Below are 20,753 nucleotides of genomic sequence, written 5' to 3' on the forward strand. Positions count from 1 at the left end.
CGTTATCAGGAGACATTCCTCCAACTGCTGAGCGATTTGACTATTTTTTATTATTGTGGGTTCTGAGCTCTGAGAAGAAACATGAACTTCACCATAAGTCAGCTCCTCAGTTTGGTGAACTGTATATGAGTAAAGAAAAAAAATGGAGAATTACACTGAAATTTGCCATAACACTGATTCACTCTAACAATTTCAGTTTAACATTAATACTGAAATTCAAGCCACAGTTACACATTACCTCCCTCATTGTCTGTGCCTGTTTTTTGCGCCATATCATAAATACCAAAATCACTATAACACACATCAGTATTATCACAGGAATCAGCCGTCTGGGGATGTTTCCTGAAGAATCTGCTATAAAAGAAAATGAAATAATGTAATGAACAGTTCTGGATAAAGATGTACAAGTTCTAACAATAATGTTCTCTGGTTACTTTACCATTAGTTTTCATCTTGATCATCATTACTATGGGTAAGAGGAAATAACCCTTGGAGGGCTAAAAAAAAAAAAAAAATCAAATATAGATAGATCTGTTAGAAAAATTCTACAGTTTTAGTTTTTGAACCCTTACTCAAACTGCTGTAAATTGTGGCACAGGACTCTATAAAGTTAACTTGGTTTATCTGGTGACTGACTTGGTTATCAGCTACAGTTATTTTGTTCAGGGGGAGCTCCTTTAAAAAAACGAACTCATTAGTATATATAAAGCACTCAGATGTCTCTGAACTGTTCAAAATTTTTCCACTCATCATACAATTTACACTGGACTTAACTCATCATCTGAACTGTTTATATTTAATTGCCTGGCACTCAATTGACTATTACAAGCAGGGCTAACGCTGGCCCACTAGACTAAGATGTCAATTAAAAAAATTATATTTAATGTTTGCATTTAAGTATGTCTGATTTCTTGAGGAAGACAGTGGATGGTTCGTGCAGCACACCTAAAATAAAAAGTGAGTTTGTCAAAATTAGGTTGAAGGTTATTCCCCAAACACCTTGATAGTCTTTCAACTTCCCTAATTGATTTAAGGTGGGAATAATTGACGTTAACTCTAGCTATTCATTAAGTTAAATTCGTCCGAAGTACGCTAGCACTCTGCTCCAACGGTAACTACTTTGCAATAAACTACTCATTCATCACATTACCTCTGTCTTTTTCCCGTTTTTCCTCCTCTTCTGTTTCTTTCCTGGGCACCAAAGGGCTTTGGTCCTCTTGACATTATATTTAAATTCAGAGGCGCAGAAAGGGGGTATATGCAATAAACGCAGCACATAGGGGCGCTACGCAAAGAGGCACGTCAAAACAATGGTGAAAAATATGTATACCGGTATAGAAGATATAAAAAGATGTGTATTTGTTCTCAATCGTCTTTGTTTTGTCATTTAAAATAGGTACATGCTGCATTATAGATATATTTTTGAAGTTACAGCCAGGTCTGGACCGATCACATGGACAGGACAGGCTACTTATTCATTGCGGCTGCGGTCCAATGACTGTATCAATGATGAGAGTTAAAATGTCACAAAAGATTTTAGAGCGCGACGCTTTGCGGCACCGTGTGATCTAAGTTGTCAACTTGTCATGACATGTACCCAGGTACCCTGCCTTCAGTGAGGGGGCTGACCAGGAAGAGTGATGCGCCCTTAGCAGGGGAGACTGGCTGTCTCTGAGTGGTTCAGAGAATTGGCTACTGATGGCCACTACTTTTTCAGTAAAGAAAGAGGCATTTACACCATTTTCTCTCAGCAGCTCTGAGATTGGTATGCAACTTTTGGAAGGTAACACCCAGCCATGGATGAGGCTAGTTAGCGTGGGTGGATTTTGTGGATAGAGGATATTAACTCTTTTAAACTGTTAAACAAATTATATACTTGAAATAATTTTAGAGACCATTGAATCTGGTCACTCTGGACTCGTTTAAACATTAAATGTCTATATTCAGTGCGCTGGCCAGGGGAGGGTAGGCCCCCCTGTTGAGTCTTGGTTCCTCCCAAGGTTCTTTCGTCCTATTCACTCCATTAGGGAGTTTTTCCTTGCCACTCTCACCTCAAGTTTGCTCACTGGGGGTTTAGGCGCTAATCTCTATCAAACTGCATGGAGACAATTTTTGATTGTAAAAAGCTTTGTATCTAGTGCTCTCTCTCTCTCTCTCTCTCTCTCTCTCTCTCTCTCATTACATGATTGTTTTACAACTTCGCTTGTTATTCACAGATGTGCTGGGAGTTACTGTGGATGAGGAGAAGACAGTGAGAGAAGGAAAGACTGTTACTCTACACACTGGTTTTACTGAACTCCAGAGTGATGATCACATACTGTGTTCTTACAGACATAAGGATCCAAAGACAAAAGTAGTCCAGAGTATGATTGTTAAAGGAGAGACCTTTTTTGGGGCAGAAGAATTAAAAAGTACTGAAATCAGCCATGATGTTTGTGTGGTTTTGCCTTTATGAATCAGCACACATATTTGCCTTTAAACTCCATAATCCAGTTTAAGGAGAAATGATCCAGGCCTCACTTTTCAGTGATACAGTGTTCTCTCTCCTTGAAACACGGACCTGAAAAAAATTTGCCCCTCACTTTGTATTGTGTGATAGCAATAAAAGTAAGAATTAAGGTGGATAGTTAAATGTTCATCTTTTGAAAAATAACTGAGGTGTGTGTTGTTATTACTCAACGCTTGCCTTTCAGGGGGGTATTCCAGAAAGCCGGTTTATGAGAAAACACAGAGTTAGTTAACTCAGAACAAGTAGTAAACCTCCTAATACAGGAGCCCTATGACTTTGTTTTGCTAGGAGAATGAAGGAAGACGGATCTTCTATTAGGAGGTTTACTACTTGCTCTGAGTTAACTAACTCTGAGTTTTCACTAAACCTGCTTTCTGGAATACGCCCCAGGTGTCTCTTCCATCTTATGCATCATACCAGTAATGTCAAAATGTTTTACTAAGCGTCTCCACGAGCACATAACGAATAAATATTTAAAATAATACTCTACAAATACATATTTTCTCAGTGTAGCACATGATACTGGAACAATGAAAGGAAACAGAAAAAACAACAGTGCCCATGTCTTTAACAGTGCAATAAGTTCAGTCTCTTTATATTCAGATATTTTTCATTCCAACATAGCCAGCAAATCCTTTTTGCTTTCAGCAGGCAAGTTATGATAGACTTTTAAACAAACAACTCAATAAATAATACAAAAATGCTTTTAAAACTGTAACATGCTCTGTTACTAGGTCAGTTCATCTGGACCAGTCAGTTATTACTGGAGAGAAAAGTGGATAAAGGACTCAGAGTATGTCTTGGTAGGTTCGATAGTGACGTGTACTGTATAACTCACAGAGATGAATGCTTGTGTGCTGTGAGCACATGTTTGTGGCCCCTTAAGTTTGTAAGACTGAAATAAATAAAGAAAGATGGACGGGAAAATGTGTGTTGATTTGAAAGAGCTGTGACTGACTGAGGGAGGAGGGATGCTCAGCATGTTACAGTGAAAGAACACATCCTGTCTCTTCCATCTCAGGTCTCAATAGCTGAATACAGAGCCTCACGTCTCCTGAGCTCCCTGTAAAACCTAAAACATGAAAAACACAGAAAGACAGAGAGCACGGAAAAAGAAGTGAGATTATATTTCTTACATTTCGTTTTACACGTATTCTTTTAGCTGACACTTTCATCCAGACTGCTTTACATACTCATCTCCTCTCTCAGAGATCGCATCTCTAGAAGGAAGTGTCTTGTTCTAGTTCACATTAGCAATGAGAGAAAAGTGAACAAATTCAAATTATCCCAGCTGTGGTCAGGAGACAAACCCGCATCCCTCCAACTCTTGGGACGTTTAACTATTTTTTTTTTTTTTCGTTATTTTAAGTGGTTCTGTACAGTATTTGTTTCCAATGGCGGGCCTTACCTTCATTTGTATGTTCTAATCCATACCATGGTCTACAAAGTAATACCGCTCTGCAGTTTGGCAACCTGTATAGAAGTAAAAAGGGAAAGGAGTATTATACTCAAATTTCTGTTAGGACTGATTCACTTTAACAAATTTAGTTTAACATTTATAATGACATTTGGGCTGTTCGGAAACAATGCCTACCTTGTCGTTGTCTCTTGCTGTTTACACACACCATAATGACCAAAAGCGCTAGCGCACATATCAGTATTGTCACAAAGATCAGCCAAACAGAGATAGTTTCTGAAGTATCTGCTATAAAAGAAAGGAAGCGCACAAGTTCTCAAAATACTGTTACAGCTTTATGATAACATTGCTTTTTTCCACGTGCAGGGTACAGTACACCATTTAATCTTTGAAAAGGAAAACAAATAAACAAGCCAATCTGCAGTAAACTAAAATTAAGATCTTACCCGAACTTGTGACAAATGTGGTACAGAACATTCCAAGGTTGAGTTGTGTTGTCTGGTTGCTGACTGGGTTAGCAGCTACACAGCTGTAGATATTATGATCCTGATCTTCTATCTTCAGAGGAAGAGAGACTATGGTGTTAAGTTCAGGGCTGCTGGTCTGCTTCAGTATCTCTTTCCCTTTGTACCAGGACAGAGTCACATCTCTCCCATTCTCCACTGAACACACCACTGAACACTTTGGACCAGACGATCCACTTCCTGCTGAGTGACTCTGACTGACTCTGATGTGAGGAGCAGGAACAGTAGCTGGGGGAAATGGAGAGACATTAATAATAGTTAGTATTACATGATGTGCAATGCAAAAACACGCTTGACATCACCGTAATCAGTTGTCAGTTATGACATTCTCATGACAAAGATATGTGTTAAATGGAATAATAAATGGAGTCAAACAAATGGAATCAGCACCATCATTGTACCACCTAATAGCAATAACAATCATCTAAATAATTGGACAGAATCATGGTCATCCCGTTTTCTGTTTTGCATCACACATCTCATCTTTAGATAAAGGAACAGACTGAAAACATGAGACCGTCAGAGATGGTAAAAGGAGAAGTACTCTTGCTAAAAAAAAGTACTCTAAGTAGAGTTAAACTGACAACTGGTTTTTGTCAAGTGTAAGAGAGTGACTATTTTACTCTTACTTCAGTAGTTTTCAGGAGGGATATTTTAACTCTTCATAAAGTGTTTTGTTTTTTTTTGCTTTGTTTTGCTTTTAGCAAAAGTACTTCTACTTTTACTTTTGCCATCTCTGGAGGCCATAATGACTGTTGTGTGACAGTGTAATCCACTGAGTCTCCAATAAGGGATTAGGGAGATAGAATGAGACAAGGCTTTAAATACACTGAACTTTAATATCTCCATACTGTTTCTTTTCAAATAAAGTCTTTTCAAGAGAGAGTAAGGACTGATTTGTGAATCTGGACATTTATTCATTCACTGATTTACTGATTGATAGATTTATCTATTATGAATTTGTACTGTCTCTCTTCAGACTAGTCTGACTGAACCAGTGGACCATTTACATGGAAATATGACCCCTGAATCTCATGTCAGGGTACAGGCCTGTGAGATGGGGTGTTGTAAAATATAATAAAGTATAGACCAACTCACCATGGACAGTGTAATAGAACCTTCGGGATGAAACCTCCAAATTGATGACTGTTACTTTATAAACTCCAGAGTCTGTGATGTTGATGTTCCTGATGGTGAGAGATCCAGTCTGTCTGTCAAGCTCCAGTCTGTCTCTGAATCTATCCCTGTAATCTGTTATAATGTTTCCTCTCAGGACTTGACTGTTAACTATTATTATATTAGGATCCACAGGTCCATATGACCACAGTATCTGATCATCACTCTGTAGTCCAGTAAAACCAGTGTGTAGAGTAACAGTCTCTCCCTCTCTCACTGGCTTCACTTCATCCACAGTAACTCCCAGCACCACTGTGAATTATAAACACAAACTTCTCAGAATGTAGAGTCACCACTCAGCCACAGCGTTGTCTATAGAAATAATAAACTAGTCTCAGTGTAGTCAAAGTAAAGGGAAGAGAGGCAAGAGGGTGCTGACAAGTGTGAAGAAACATCTTGAGCATATTTCAGGATAAACAGAGTTATTCAACAACGAGTAACAAGAATGAAGTTTCAATAAAGAGTACATAAGAAATTCTGAGTGAAAATTTTCTGTGCTTATGAGGTATTTGTGTAAAGAACATAATTCTATTTACAATCGAAACACAAACAGAAGTACTGGTACATGATATGAAGTCCTCACATTATATTTTACATTATGAGTCAGATGGTCAGTCCACAAAAATCGCACACATTTTGGAGTATAACAACTAAAAACATTGGTTCAGACACATTCTCTTCTGACTCAAGTCAGAGTCACAAAATTTAAGGTTTGTAAGGTTGGTAGTGAGTGTTTTGAGAAGATGTGTGAACAAATAAACACACGGTGAAAAATAGAACTTTAATTTCTGGGCAAATAGAATTTAAGACGACTGAAGTCTTTCACCATAAAGAACTCATAATTTTTAAGACTACTATTGCATAACACTGTTTGAACAAATATGAATCTTTTACATTTGTCTCAGCCAAATGTATTGAAACATCAACAGAAAATCTGTCATAATCATAAACTGAAGTTTGTGTGTTCATAACTTACCACAGAAAATGCACAGAGCAGTTATGATGATGATGTGATGAAACATCTTTAAACATTTTTCTTCCATTTCAGCTGTACTCCCCAAAATAACAACAAACTAACACTGAGAAGCACTGATCAAGGAGAAAGACTTTCCAGTTCAGGAAACCACGTGATGAAACAAACGTCAGAGCTATTTTTTTCTTAACAATGAAATACCGGCTTGGCTGGTTTATTTCCCGAAACAGGAATGCAGAAAAATAACTTTCTTTCCTTCTTTCTTTCTTTCTTTCTTTCTTTCTTTCTTTCTTTCTTTCTGTCTCTCTCTCTTTCTTTATTTTGCTCTCTCTCTCTCTCTCTCTCTCTCTCTCTCTCTCTCTCTCTCTCTCTCTCTCTCTCTCCCTCTCTCTCTCTCTCCCTCTCTCTCCCTCTCTCAGGGAGACAGGGACACAGGGACACAGGGACACACACACACACACACACACACACACACACACACACACACACACACACACATTTTCTACTTCTGATTTTCTTTCTCTCAAACACAGATTCTTTCTTTCTCTCTTTGCACTCTCACAGATTGGGGCTGTCGCAGACAAAGTTGTTTCAGCGGAGTGGCCATCCTTAGAGCCTGACTGATTTATCTCAAGGAGTTCATTCCAAGTGAGGAATTCTGAGACCTGTTTGAAAGTTACCCTTTCGATAACCATAGATAGGAATTGAAGTAATGAGACTGGTTGGTAGTTCTCAACTTGAGCAGGAATGAGTGAAGGCTTTTTGAGGGAGAGGTGTTATCCAAGCCAGTCTGAATGCTTTTGGAAATGTTCCTGATGCCAGTGAACTATTTATCACATGCATGACTGCTGGCACAATGGTGGGTGACACGGCTTCGAGGAGGTTAGTGGGAATGGGGTCCAACAGGCATGTAGTAGGACTTCTACATGCCAGGAGCTCAGATAGCTCACTCTCAGTCAGAGGGATGAATGAAGGAAGCGAAGCACCCTTGGCCGGGGAGACAGAGAAGGACATGTATTAGGGCTGCCATGTGTTTGGCTTACAGGCACCCTGCCTTCAGTGAGGGGGCTGACCAGGGAGAGTGATGCGCCCTTAGCAGGGGAGACTGGTTTAAGCTGTACTCCCCAAAATGAAAACAAAGTGCCAACAAACTAACAACACTGAGAAGCACTGATAGAGTAGTTCAGATAGCCACATGATGTAACAAACAAACAAAGCTATTTCCGCATTTTCTTCTTAACAACGTCTCGAACAATGACGGATCGACTGTGGTCCCATAAGACTGTAATGGAGTTGAAAAGTCATTTTTGGGCTTTTTATCGTTACTCTATAGCACACTCTTATTACCTATAAAGAAAAAAGTTTACTGGAAAACAGTATGCCGTGTTACGCCTCACATGTCATGTTTACCGCGTCACTTGATTGTATCATTTTTAGTACATCCTATGATGTTCGCAAAATGATGGAATCGCCCAATGACGAATTCCTCAGTACGTGTCCCCATAGTTATGTACTGAGTTAACACCTGGTTCATTTCCCTGAAATACGGCTGGAATGCAGATAAGTAACTTTACAGTACCTTTGTCCCCTATATTCTTTATAGGCAGTAGTGCATATCTTTTGGGCTCAAACACATATTCTTTCTTTCTTTCTTTCTTTCTTTCTTTCTTTCTTTCTTTCTTTCTTTCTTTCTTTCTTTCTGTCTCTCTCTGTTTCTTTACTTTGCTTTCTCTCTCTTTCAGACACACACACACATACACACACACACGCACATTTTCTACCTCTGATTTTCTTTCTCTTTCTTTCTCTTTTTCTTGCTCTTTCTCCTTCTCTCTCTCTTGTTCACGCACACACACACACATACACACACACACACACACACACACACATTTTCTACCACTGATTTTCTTTGTCTCCTAACACAGATTCTCTCTTTCCTTCTTTCTTTCTTTCTTTCTTTCTTTCTTTGCGCTCTCTCTCTCTCTCTCTCTCTCTCTCTCTGAATTTACACTGGAACTCAAACAGACCATCACATAAGCTAGGATCATCAGGGTGAGAGTGAGTGAGAGCAACAGAAAAAACCCGCAAGCCATACATCACACCCTCTCATCTAAACTTAGAGCTTTAGTTCTGATTCCATGGGTCAAGTATGGATCCTCTTAAGGGACATACTAAATAACACTCACACAACCAACACAACAGCTGTCAATTTCAATACACCAAATACCTCCCCAAAAATCGAGAACCTCTTCCTCAAAACCCTATGTCTCCCATTTTTTTTCCCAAAAACAAAGTTTTACATTTTCTCAAAAAATACACACAAAATGAATTGTTCTTTATCACATTATTTTTCTAATAATCAACTACAATTTCGGACATGAGTCTAGCCTTTTCTGCATTTTCCCTGGGTTTTTCTAAACGTCTTTTGCTGACACAGGAATGGCTTTCAGTCATGAAACTGTAAATTCAGTATTACATTGAGGTCCTACGTTGAGGTTGATCTAAGGAGCCTGATTCGACCGCCAATCTCTCAGTCGAATCGTGGCAAAATGTGGTTATGAAACAAGGATCATTCCATTCCAACTGTCTGGGGGTGCTGAATGTCTGATAAAATAAATTCTTATGTCAAATGTTACTAGAATAAGGGGCAACTTGTTGATAATTGGGGGGTGGGGGGGGTAGAGAAAAAAGATAAGTCTTTAGTCTGGTTTTAAAGGTATGAAGAGAGTTTGCTTCCCTGATTTCTGTAGGTAAACCACTCCAGAGAAAGGAAGAGTGGTAGGAAAAGGCACAGTTGCCAGCAGACTTCTTTTTAACTCTTGGAACGACTACTAGTCCAGAATCTTGAGAGGACAGGACACGCGATTCGACAATGAGTTGATGATAGGCAAGACTTGACCAATCAGACCCGGCTATGTTAATTATTAGTCGGGGACACCCCTAGTTTACGTCTTACCATCACTCGATACAGCCTCACATATTCATGGTCACCTTTCACTGAAAACAGAGCAACGTCCTTTTCAGTTCCTGGAAGATCATTGAGTGAGTGAAGAGTTGGTAGATCTGGCAGGGAGACTATCACTGCTTCAGGAGGCTGCACTGATGTTTCTGGTGTCAGGGCAGTCACTGAAAGGAGTTTACCTTGGGGATACCTTGAACCTTGCATGGGTTTGTCCTCAACAGCTGATTCTGCATTGATGTACCTGGCCTGTCTGCCTGACATAGTGCTCTTGGTGGTGTGATGTGGTCTGCCCTGTGGGCCCCTCCTACATCAACACTCAAGGTGAACTTTTTGTCGCAGGCTCTGCACTTGAATTCTTTATATTTGCAGGTCAATGCGGAATGTCCCTCGTCCAGACGCCTGTAGCATGTACTCTTCTCACCTTGCTGTTGCTGACGCTCTTGCACTCTGTTCTTCCAATCTCAAAGGTGGAAAAGCTGGAGAGGGTGATGAGCTCTTATGTGCCTCAGCACCATGGGGCTCCATGGCAAAGAAGTCCTTGAGCCACCCATTTCCAGGCTCTCAGAGGAGTACAAGTGTGCCAAGGCAAGACTTGAAATGATGCTAATAGAGGCAAGTGATCCATTTGTAGCGCAGGCTGCCCCCACCTTGGATACTGGGAGGAAATGGACCCCATCGGAAGCAACCAAGCAGGCAAAGGCAGCACTCAAGCACAGGGTCATCATGGGCCGAGTGCAGCAAGGGAGGGGTGGCCTTGGCCTCGTGGCCAGCACACCAGCCTGGAACAAGGCTGATCTGTCCCAGAGACGCAGGCTCGTGGTGCAGGAGATACATCAGCAGGAAGAGGCAACAAGATGAGCCAAGGCCGTTGCTCAGGCAAGGCAAGGGCAGTTGATGAGATGGGAGGAAGTGGAGAAAAGAAAGATCTCCTGGAAAAAACTGTGGGAGATGGAGAAATGCAGAGCGAGCGTCACCTTTAAGGCTGCCCATGATGTCCTGCCATCTCCCATGAATCTCAGCCAGTGGTATGGAGAGGACCCTACATGCTCCCTCTGCCCCAACTCCAGCAACACTAAAACATCCTGGTGGGCTGCAAGACCAACCCCTCTCAAGGCTGATACACCTGGCGGCACAACCAGGTGTCAGACTGTCTCGCAGCAGTGCTGGAAAGTCAGCGTTCGAGTGTCAACGCCCTTCCTCCCCCTTCATCCTGCTGGCCGGAAGCAACGTTTCTCAGGAAGGTGAGGGTCAAGCCCGACTTGCCACATCAAGACCAGACACTGGGCGGTGAGGCGGGGCACGCGATTGGAAAATGGTGGCAGACTTAGGTCAGAGGCTTTGCTTCCCAGCTGAAATCACATCAACCAACCTTAGGCCAGACCTGGTGCTATGATTGGCCTCACTCTAGCTCACATTATCGAGCTTACAGTGCCCTGGGAGGATGCAGTGGAGGAGGCCTATGAGCGCAAGAAACTGAGGTACGTGGTGCTTGTAGCAATGTGCAACAATATGGCTGGAAAGCAAAGGTCTGACCGGTCGAAATAGGTTGCAGAGGGTTTGTAGTCACATCAACATCAAGGCAGTATGGAGGTGGACAACGTTGATCATGGGGCTGGAGAGAGAGGCATGAGGTGCTGTGCATTTTAATGTCATTAGATATAGATAAAAAAATTAATCCGTACCTAATGACATTAAAATCCAAAAATGAAATCCAAATCCTATGAGTACCGTTTTTGTCACTGACACAGGAGTGGAGGAATTTCATTCCCACCAGTTTAGTGCTCCTTTCTTCAGAAAAAAAAAACATGCTTGGAAAATGTGAATGTTATATTAACTGTCACTACAGCTGAAAGGTAACATGAAAACACCTCTCATGGAAATGTTCATGTCCTCAGACTCTCCAGTCAGAACAGGAACTAAAAGTCTAATTAGGACAGTGCAGTCATTCCACAGCGCAGACCGACCTTGGGTCTGAAATGTTAAATCAGTAAAATAATCATGTCTAGATCATGATCGATCACTAGGTGGCATAAGAGACCACATTACATTGGCTATGATAAAACATGTCCATGCTATCAAAACTTTACCTCAGCGAAAGAGTGGTACCATCTAAAGAGAGAATGTACAGTCTATTACCACATTCTTCAGCCACGTGTGGTATTTGACAAGAATCAGTCTTGCCGGTTCTCATATGAGCTGAACACTGTGTGTGAAGACACCCATGCTTAGAAAATGACACCAAGAAAATTTGAAAAACTTAATCTGCTATATCCAAAAAGAAAAAGAAAGAAAAAAAGAAATGTTGGTTGTTTGAACTAAAAGATGACTGATATTTTAGAGCTAGAATTTTTTCATGTCTTGGAGCCACTGGCTCTATCCAGATATAAGTAGGCAGATCATAGGATTATTAGTTAACATGTTGTGGTCTACAACATGGATCATTTAACTGTAATTGATCTGGTTGCTACATGGTGCACTATCTGCTGAAGAATACCATGACCACAATTGGTTTAACCTGATTCTCAGGAACTTCAGCAGTTATGGGCTCAGAACTGAACGTAATGGTGGAATATGACAGTTCAGTCTATCACATGAGATTATTTGACTTTTAAAGATCATCAGCCTTGTGCACTGCAGTTATGTGCTATTCTCTTGTAAAAAAAAAAATTTGATATGCATATAGAAAGAGATACATGGGGGAGAAGCAGAGCTGAGTACACAACATGTCTCCATCTCTATGCTAACACTACACACAGTGCATGTTACCCATGTTCATTGTTTCAGTGTGTTCAGAGTCTCTGTGTCTCTTAGTTGAACAGGAAGTGGTCAGGGGTAGGGGGGAGGATGATTCACTGGCAGAACAAAAACCGCCATGTGAAACTTTTGTGAAGTGTGAGACAGATGATCTAAAGCCACCTTTTGGTTAATGTTAATGCAACGTTATCAGAAGTAAGGAGTTCTGAAAAGATGTCAGAGTGACGAAATCTGTTGCCGTGTGCAGAGATGAAACAGCAGAAAAAAAAAAATTCAAAAAAGGAAGCGGTTCTTGTCCATAAACCAAAAATATGAGACATCTCACAACCACTGAAACAGCTTTACCAATAACATGTTGCTGGAAACATGGTAAATCCATTTTCTCAAAGAGCTACGGCAGTGGTTTGCATACATGTACTCATTTAGGATTTGGGATTGTTTTTATTTGGATTTATAATCTGTTAATCTATATCTTTGAACATATTATAGAACTGATTTAGAAATAACTGCTTGGACAAAAATGGATTAAATGCAGTGAAACTGAGATTAGGCAGTGCAGATTAAATAAACATATGAAATATTCTGATCTGATTGACACTGACGTGTGTATAACACCCGTAAGGCAACTGTGGTGCTGGTGTTCATCTGTCTACTAAATCCCCTAACTCACTAACAATCATCAGCCTCACCGTAATAGCTGGACAAAAAGAATTATTGAAATTTGTTGAAACTGTTTTATAAGTCCCCTGAGAGATCTCATTCAGTTACAGAATATACCCAGAAAGGTATTTAGACCCCCAGATATTCCATTATCCTATTTTTCTATAACTACTTTTGAACATTTGAAAAAATCAAGATCACTTTGCCCATGCAAGTATAGGTCAGTGGACTGTTATCTAATAGTCTCAAAGGTCTACATGAATATCTGCTAAAACCAATATACATCCCCAAGATTATTAGTGTGAGTGTGAGAGAGTAGTCACAGAGTAATGCATGCACCATTGCATGCACAGACCGTTTAGTGCAATGACTACTTATGCTTCTCAGACACAGACTGGTAGCTGTGGGTTCTCTATTTAGGTCAGTGCGCTGGGGTATACAATGTATGTGGTTTCTTTTAGTGGAAAATATTAGTGGAGAATGAAGGTTTGGTTAAGCTGGTTCAAACTAGAATGTCCAGTAAAATTGTAGGATGGAAGATAGCTCTAGAAAAGTGCACTTCATATCTTACTCCTTAACTGACTGAGATCAAAATGGGAACTCTCCATGCTATCACAGTAAGTGAGAAATAAAAGTTTACAACAGTTCTAAACAGCTTTACCTCTCTGCCAGTCATCTACAATACTTGAATCAATTACCAGCCAAACCAGCTTACACCAGTGTTCTTTTAATTAGTACTGGGCATACATCAGACATTTTCATTCTTTTTATCTGGATCTGGACAACCCAATAAGAATATTAATAGATTAGGTTGTCATTAAAACTTGAACAAGGCTAAGCTCACAGGAGTAATAAATGAAAATGTGATTTAATTGCACACTGATCAAACAGATTCAAACCCAGTAGAATAATTTTTCAGAATGTTTCTGGGATTTCACGGAAATCTGTATAACTGTGTTTGTACCTACTGTAAAGACCTGTGAAATGTGTTATCTGTTATAGTGGTCGGTATGCATGTCATATTCATGGGTGTTGTTTTACATCCCTCCTCTTTAAAGCCTTGACGTCAGATTGTCACGAAAGCACGTTACACCACCGTATAATGCGTACTGTCGTGTAACATGCTGCCGTTATAACAGTGTAGTTCATCGACATATGTTGCAGAATTTAAAAAAAAAAAAAAAAGAATCCTCCAACATTGTGAATATTGTGAGACAGCGGAAAATGATGAAATTTTGCAGACTTCGTGACGTTCTTAGAGGATATCAGTTCCAATCAATCATTTGGATATGTCTGCTCGTCATGAAAAGTAAGCGCGTCTGCTGTGTATCTTCTGTAGGTTTGTTTTCAAGGGAACCGTCTTCAAATGCATTTGTGAAAAGACTATAAATGATTATTTCTAAAAAAAAGAATTACTTTTATTTTATCAGGACTTACCAGCCTCACCGGCTCTCCAATACAGGGAGCAGAATCTCATTTAAAATCATCGTCCTTTACGTTTTAGACGATACTGCGAAATAACTTCACGTTATAGATGATATTGCGAAATAACTTTCGTATTATAATGGCAAACACGTATTTACGTGAGGATCAGGTTATTACTGATATATATATATATCAGCAAGTGTTTCTCATGTAATGCTCTCTCTCTCTCTCTCTCTCTCTCTCTCTCATTTTTTGTTCATATTTTACAGATGTACTGGGAGTTACTGTGGATGAGATGAGGACAGTGAGAGAGGGAGATACCGTTACTCTACACACTGGTTTTACTGGACTACACAGTAGTGTTCAGATAGTGTGGACATTTGGACCCGGGGATCCAAAAACACGCATTGCCCAAATCCGTGCTGTGGACATAAAACCAGATTACAATGATAAATTCAGGGACAGACTGCATCTGGACAGACAGACTGGGTCTCTCACCATCAGGAACATCAGCATCACAGACTCTGGAGTTTATAAAGCACAAATCATCAGTAAAATGATTTCAGAGAAGAGTTTCAGTTACACAGTCTATGGTGAGTTTGTCCCACAAACTTTACAGATTGTCCCCTCATGGTCCTGTTTATTAATCTGCGGTGTAAAAGTTAAATTTACAGATAATTCAGAAGCAACACTGGAACATTTCCTAACAGACTAGATAACATCACACTGGTTTCAAGTCAGATTTCAGACTCTGTTGTCAATGAATACTATTGATTAGCCTTTACTCATTCTGGGACACATTTTCTTATATTATTGAAGAAACCAGGGAAAAACAATGAAATGTGACCTAGTCTGTCTTACTTTAGACCTTTTTTTTTAGACTGGTAACAGATGCAGACAGTGATAGACACATGCTGTTCATTCAGTGAACGCAGGAGATTTCAGTAGAATTCAGTGTGTTTTTGTGGTGAACTCCTACAATGGAACTATCCCCACTCTCTCAGCTTTACAACACATACAAACTTATACATACACACACTCATACATATATGTACCTAAGCACACAGATTCACATGTCCAAACCAGTCCTAGTGTATAAGTCCAATACATACAACAGTGCTGATCATTGTGTACATTTGAAGACATTTTGGACATTAAAGCCTCCATCCTGCCCAACACTCAGGTAACCTAACATCTCTAGTCAGTTTAGTGACTATGCGTGGTGTGACTTGATTTGTGTGCTGTCACAGTGTTGTAGCGCAACTTAGCTTGTTGGAGTGGAGATGTTTACACAGTTCATAAACTAACTGATGGCTCAGATACACTAGCTTGTGTTGTGTATGGCTTAAATAGCTCCTCCCTGTTTTGATAGTCATTGGCCACGGAGTTAAGGGATACACAGAGTTTGTTTTATTTTAAAGGTGCTGAATCTATTAACAGTGATTGACAGTACTTCCAAAGCTGATGTAGTCAAGAGAATATAATCACATATTCCATATAATTCTTTTCATCTTTAATGTCTCTCCATTTCTACCAGCTACTGTCCCTGCTCCTCACATTAGACTCAGAGAGAGTCACTCAGCAGGAAGTGGATCATCTTGTTTAAAGTGTTCAGTGGTGTGTTCAGTTGAGAATCAGAGAAATGTGACTCTGTCCTGGTACAAAGGGAAAGAGATACTGAACCAGACCAGCAGCCCTGATCTCAACACCAACCTCTCTCTCCCTCTGGAGATAGAAGATCAGGACAACAACACCTACAGCTGTGTATCTGCTAACCCAGTCAGTAACCAGACAACACAACTCAACATTTGCAACAAGCCTAGCAATACTTTTGGTAAGATCTTATTTATTTATTTTAAGTGCAAACTAAACTACGGGGGTGGGGGGTGAAATTATAAAGCCTGAGAAAGAAAATCATTTTAGGACTTGTTGACATTTTACTTAGAGTATTTCTGTTTTCTTAGCAGGACCTTCATCAGAGCTTCTTATCTGGATTATACTATTAATATTATTCCCATGCACTGTAGTTATTTTGACATCTTTCTCATGCTGGCTAAGGACAAAGAAACAGCCGAAAGGCAAGTACTATGTATTGACAACTCAAATTTTAATTTTTTTGGAAATCGTAGTCATGAATCAGTCTGAACGGATGTTTAAGTTTAATTCTTCATGCTTTTAACTTTTACACAGAACAAAGTGAGGAGCTAAATTATTGTGAGCTACCCATTTCAACTTGGAAAACAGAACTTAAGGTAAGACCCATCTATTTATAGGTAACATATAATTTTCTGCTAAATGATTCACATCCTTAAAGAATGATCAAATGGTCCAGTGGAAGTCTTGTGGGTTTGTCTCCTGCTCCAGCTGAGAGATAATACAGTTAATGCAGTAATATGATACAATATGGTAATATGTTAAATACAGTTTCTCACTCACCAATGATGTGTAGACACTAAGAAGTAGTTTGGAATGAAAAATTAATTTGCAACGTATTCTGAGTCAGTGTGTCAGCCAAATAAATACATGTAATATAAAACATGGTGTGTTTCTTTTTTTTTCATATGATTCCAATTTGCCTGTCTTTGCCATGTTTAGGTTTCACACAGAGCTGATGAAGAACCAGATACAGTTTACTCTGCGATCGTTACCTGAGACTGAAGTCAATAAAAGTGTTTAGTCATCTAATCAGCATTATTAAAGCAGTATAACAATTCTCCCATCAGCTCTGCTCTCTGAGAGTCATAACTCTCTCAGATGAAGACACATTTCTCTCCAACCCTCATTCTTTGTTCCTCATACACATCACACACACTGAAGCATTTACCTATTTTTGTGTCAGGCACACAGAAATCTTCCCACCAGTTTATACCATCCAGAAGTCTCAATTTTTTTAAATAGCTGTTGATTCTGATACTCATTAAATGTGTAATTTTCCTTTTAGGTAGCTGACAAGTGCATTTTGTACAACTTTGTATCATTTACATTTTTACTGATGCAGTCTTTTGCTATTCCAAACCTTTCCATCAGTGGTGTAGTTTTTATTTCTTGACTTTAATAAATTCAGATATTAATCTGAAAGCGAAAAGTTTGTGCTGACTGGGGATGTTTTGACCTGCTTGCACATGACAGAAGGTAATATTTGCCAGTATCTAAATTTTCTCTCATATGCTCTCTATATGTGACAATAGTCCTCAAGGAGACTGGAAATATGCCATGGTAGTCACACCTGTTCACGATAATGGAATGTATTCCTGTCTCAAACACAGGAATACACCACTGCACATTAAGCTCGAGATGCTAAACCGCATAAATATAAGTGACACAATACATAATAGCAAAAATTTCCTTCGTATGAAGAAAAAAAACCCTTTAAGAACTTAATCCAGCATCATTTAGTTAAGACCTGCCAGTTGCAATAATAACGTGAATTCTGACATGAATTCAGGTGGCAGGTCCTAGTGTGGTGGTTTAACGTGTGATAAGTAGAGCCCTCTGCTGGCTGAAACATATTAATACAATTCAAAAGGGAGACGAAAATTCAAAAATCAGTGATTGTGACCATCATAAGCCCAGAGGACAGTATGACTGAATAGAACTCATGTGTTAGGGAGCCAACTTCAGTATTCCACTCAGTTTGGCTCATGTTTTAACCCTATTGTCATGGCACTGTCGTGCCGTGCCTTGTCCTAACTGAACCTGCACTACATGAGCTGAGTTTAAGCCTTCCTCCTGACCAGTTCGGCCTCATGAAAATGCAGCCTGAAGTTTCTTCTGTTGAAAGATGGACCTCTGTAGTAGGCAACTATTTAAGTTTAAACAAAATTCATGATTTCACATATTGTTCAGTGGCAGGTCCTCACAGGGGTGCTGTCAGGGACTGGAGGGCTCCTTTGGGAGTCTTCTTTCGTGTTTTTTCTAATTATTGTAATAAATACACATTTCTTTGGGTCTGTGTCATCAAGGGAGTATGGGACAATGGAAACCATACAGTATTCCATTTTGTTAAATACTACCTCATATAACCTCTCTATATCTGAGCTTTAACCGCTGCCAAGATATAAGCATCTATCTCCACAAGCAGATAGATTATTCTGTCAGGTATTTAAGTTACACCCAATGGTCAAGTTAGCCTTCTGGGGTTATGACACATCAAGGGTCCAGAGCAATATTATGGATCACTTTCTCCCTCTTGCTCTCTTTCTTTTGTCCTCTCTTCATTTAGATTAGATTAGATTAGATTCAACTTTATTGTCATTGTGCAGAGTACAGGCACAAAGCCAATGAAATGCAGTAACATCTAACCAGAAGTGCAAAAGCATAGTATCATTTACAGATAAGTGCAGGTATAAGTGAATACTGAAGCAAGTGATGCTATATCTTACAGTATGCACAGCATTATAGACAGTGGTGAGCAATATATACAGATATAATATATTAATTATGTTATGCATAGAGGTGAAGCTGACAGAGTAGGAAAGAGGAGTGTATATGTATGGGTTGTGTATACATAATAAACAAAATATTTACAGTAGGTTGTATGTACAGAATAAATAGGGTAATCTGAACAACATGAGAGGTACAGCCAGTGCAAAAGAGCAGAAAAACAGTACATATAAAAAGTACAGAGACAGTGCAGTGTGAGTGCAAATAAAGCTTAGCACTGTGGTGTGGAGTTCAGCAGGATCACAGCCTCATGAAAGAAGCTCTTCCTGAGCCGGCTGGTGTGGGAGCGGAGGCTCTTGTAACGCCTGCCAGATAGGAGGAGGGTAAAAAGTCCGTAGTTAGGGTGGGATGCATCCTTGACGATGCTTTTCGCCCGGCCCAGGCAGCGTTTAATGTAAATATTCTCAGTGGTGGGCAGTCGGGTGCTGGTGATCCGTTGGGCAGTTTTCACCACCCGCTGAAGTGCTTTACGGTCTGCTGCGGAGCAATTGCCATACCACACAGAGATGCAGTTGGTGAGTATGCTTTGAATAGTACAGTGGTAAAAGCCCACCAGTATCCTTTGGTCTTGAGAAGCAGGTTGTGCCTTACAAACACAGTATGCCTGTTGCTACGTGTTTGAAAAATGATAATAGGCCTACTGCTAAATTGTGTAACAATCCTGGGGGAACAACACACAATATGCCTGATATAATAGATACAGTTAGTGCTGTCAAGTTCCATCAAATAGATATTCCCTCACTCACACAGCCACTTGTCCTCGTTAGGGTCATGGGAGCCTATCCCACCATACATTGGGTGAAAGGTGGGGAAACATCCTGGACAGGTCGCCAGTCCATCACAGGGCAGACACACAGACAAATACACAAAATTTAGTGTCTCCAATTTGCCAAACCTTCGTGTCTTTGGACTGTGGGAGGAAACCAGAGCTCCCGGAGGAAACTTGCAAACATGCAAGTTCCTGGGGGAAACAGGCGGACTCCACACAGAAAGGCCCCTGGCCGCTCAGCCAGAACCCTCTTGCCTTGAGGTGACAGCACTACCCACTGTGCCTCAAATAGAGTGTAAGTTCCCAAATGCCTATATTTTAACTTATGTCTAATGTAACTGGTGACACCTTGTGGCCAGTAGGAAAAGAGTATCTCTCTACCTGTTTTTCTTTGCTTAGATTACACACTGATGGATGACACACTGAGGCATGTTGGAGGTGCTGTATCTCGGTATTACTGTGTCCTCTTGTTTGAGTTTTTATTTTTCCTTTTTAAGCCTTTAAGCCTTGCAAATTAAAATCCTTCTGATGCTGAGAAGAACTTTGTAAGAGTGTTTTTCCTCGGTTGATGAGTTCCCTACTTTTGGTTTTTGTTTTTCAAATTGACATTTAAGAACAGTAGAACTTGGATTCACAGCCATTCATGTAGTCAATGAAATAAATGTGTCTATACATTTGTTGCCGGATTTACCAAACATTTACTGATGTGTAAAGCTGTGAGCAGGTTTCAAAAGTGAGTTTCTGGAACTGATCAGTCACAAAGATAGTAATTATTACCTGCATCAAAATACAGACAACAGGGCACACAACAAAATACAGAGATAGCTACAATAAAATCAGCACTGTCAAGAGAGATAAAGCTTTTTGATCAATGTCCATTGTTCAGTTTTTTCTAAATGGCAATATCAAGTATCAGCTTCAGGGTTCTAGTGGCCTTAAGTGAGACTGTGTGTGTACACGGTGCCCCAAATTAATCACACATAATGTACCACCTGCGATAGACTGGCGACCTGTCCAGGGTGTCTCCCCACCTTTCACCCAATGAAAGCTGGAATAGGCTCCAGCACCCTGTCATTTTTAAGAAATTAACATAAACAAAATAAAGGTTTTTATAATTAAATATTAAATTAGAACAGAGGTG

At 39.9% G+C, this 20,753-nt stretch overlaps 2 protein-coding genes across 2 annotated transcripts; one reads left to right on the top strand and one right to left on the bottom strand.

Moving 5' to 3' along the window:
- Positions 1-3,554: 3,554 nt before the first annotated feature.
- On the bottom strand, positions 3,555-9,822 carry LOC115823798 (SLAM family member 5-like). Its single transcript, XM_030787823.1, has 5 exons — positions 9,741-9,822; positions 5,549-5,878; positions 4,373-4,678; positions 4,104-4,120; positions 3,555-3,581 (listed from the first exon to the last, which is right to left on the bottom strand). Exons 1-5 carry the CDS (start codon positions 9,820-9,822, stop codon positions 3,555-3,557), a joined length of 762 nt encoding a protein of 253 aa, XP_030643683.1.
- A 1,128-nt stretch (positions 9,823-10,950) lies between these two features.
- LOC115823799 (SLAM family member 5-like) lies at positions 10,951-17,349 on the top strand. Its single transcript, XM_030787824.1, has 4 exons — positions 10,951-11,039; positions 14,758-14,993; positions 15,938-16,234; positions 17,342-17,349. The coding sequence occupies exons 1-4, from the start codon at positions 10,951-10,953 to the stop codon at positions 17,347-17,349; spliced, it is 630 nt and encodes a 209-aa protein (XP_030643684.1).
- Positions 17,350-20,753: the final 3,404 nt, after the last annotated feature.

The sequence above is a fragment of the Chanos chanos genome, chromosome 11, assembly GCF_902362185.1.
Source record: "Chanos chanos chromosome 11, fChaCha1.1, whole genome shotgun sequence".
NCBI lineage: Eukaryota > Metazoa > Chordata > Actinopteri > Gonorynchiformes > Chanidae > Chanos > Chanos chanos.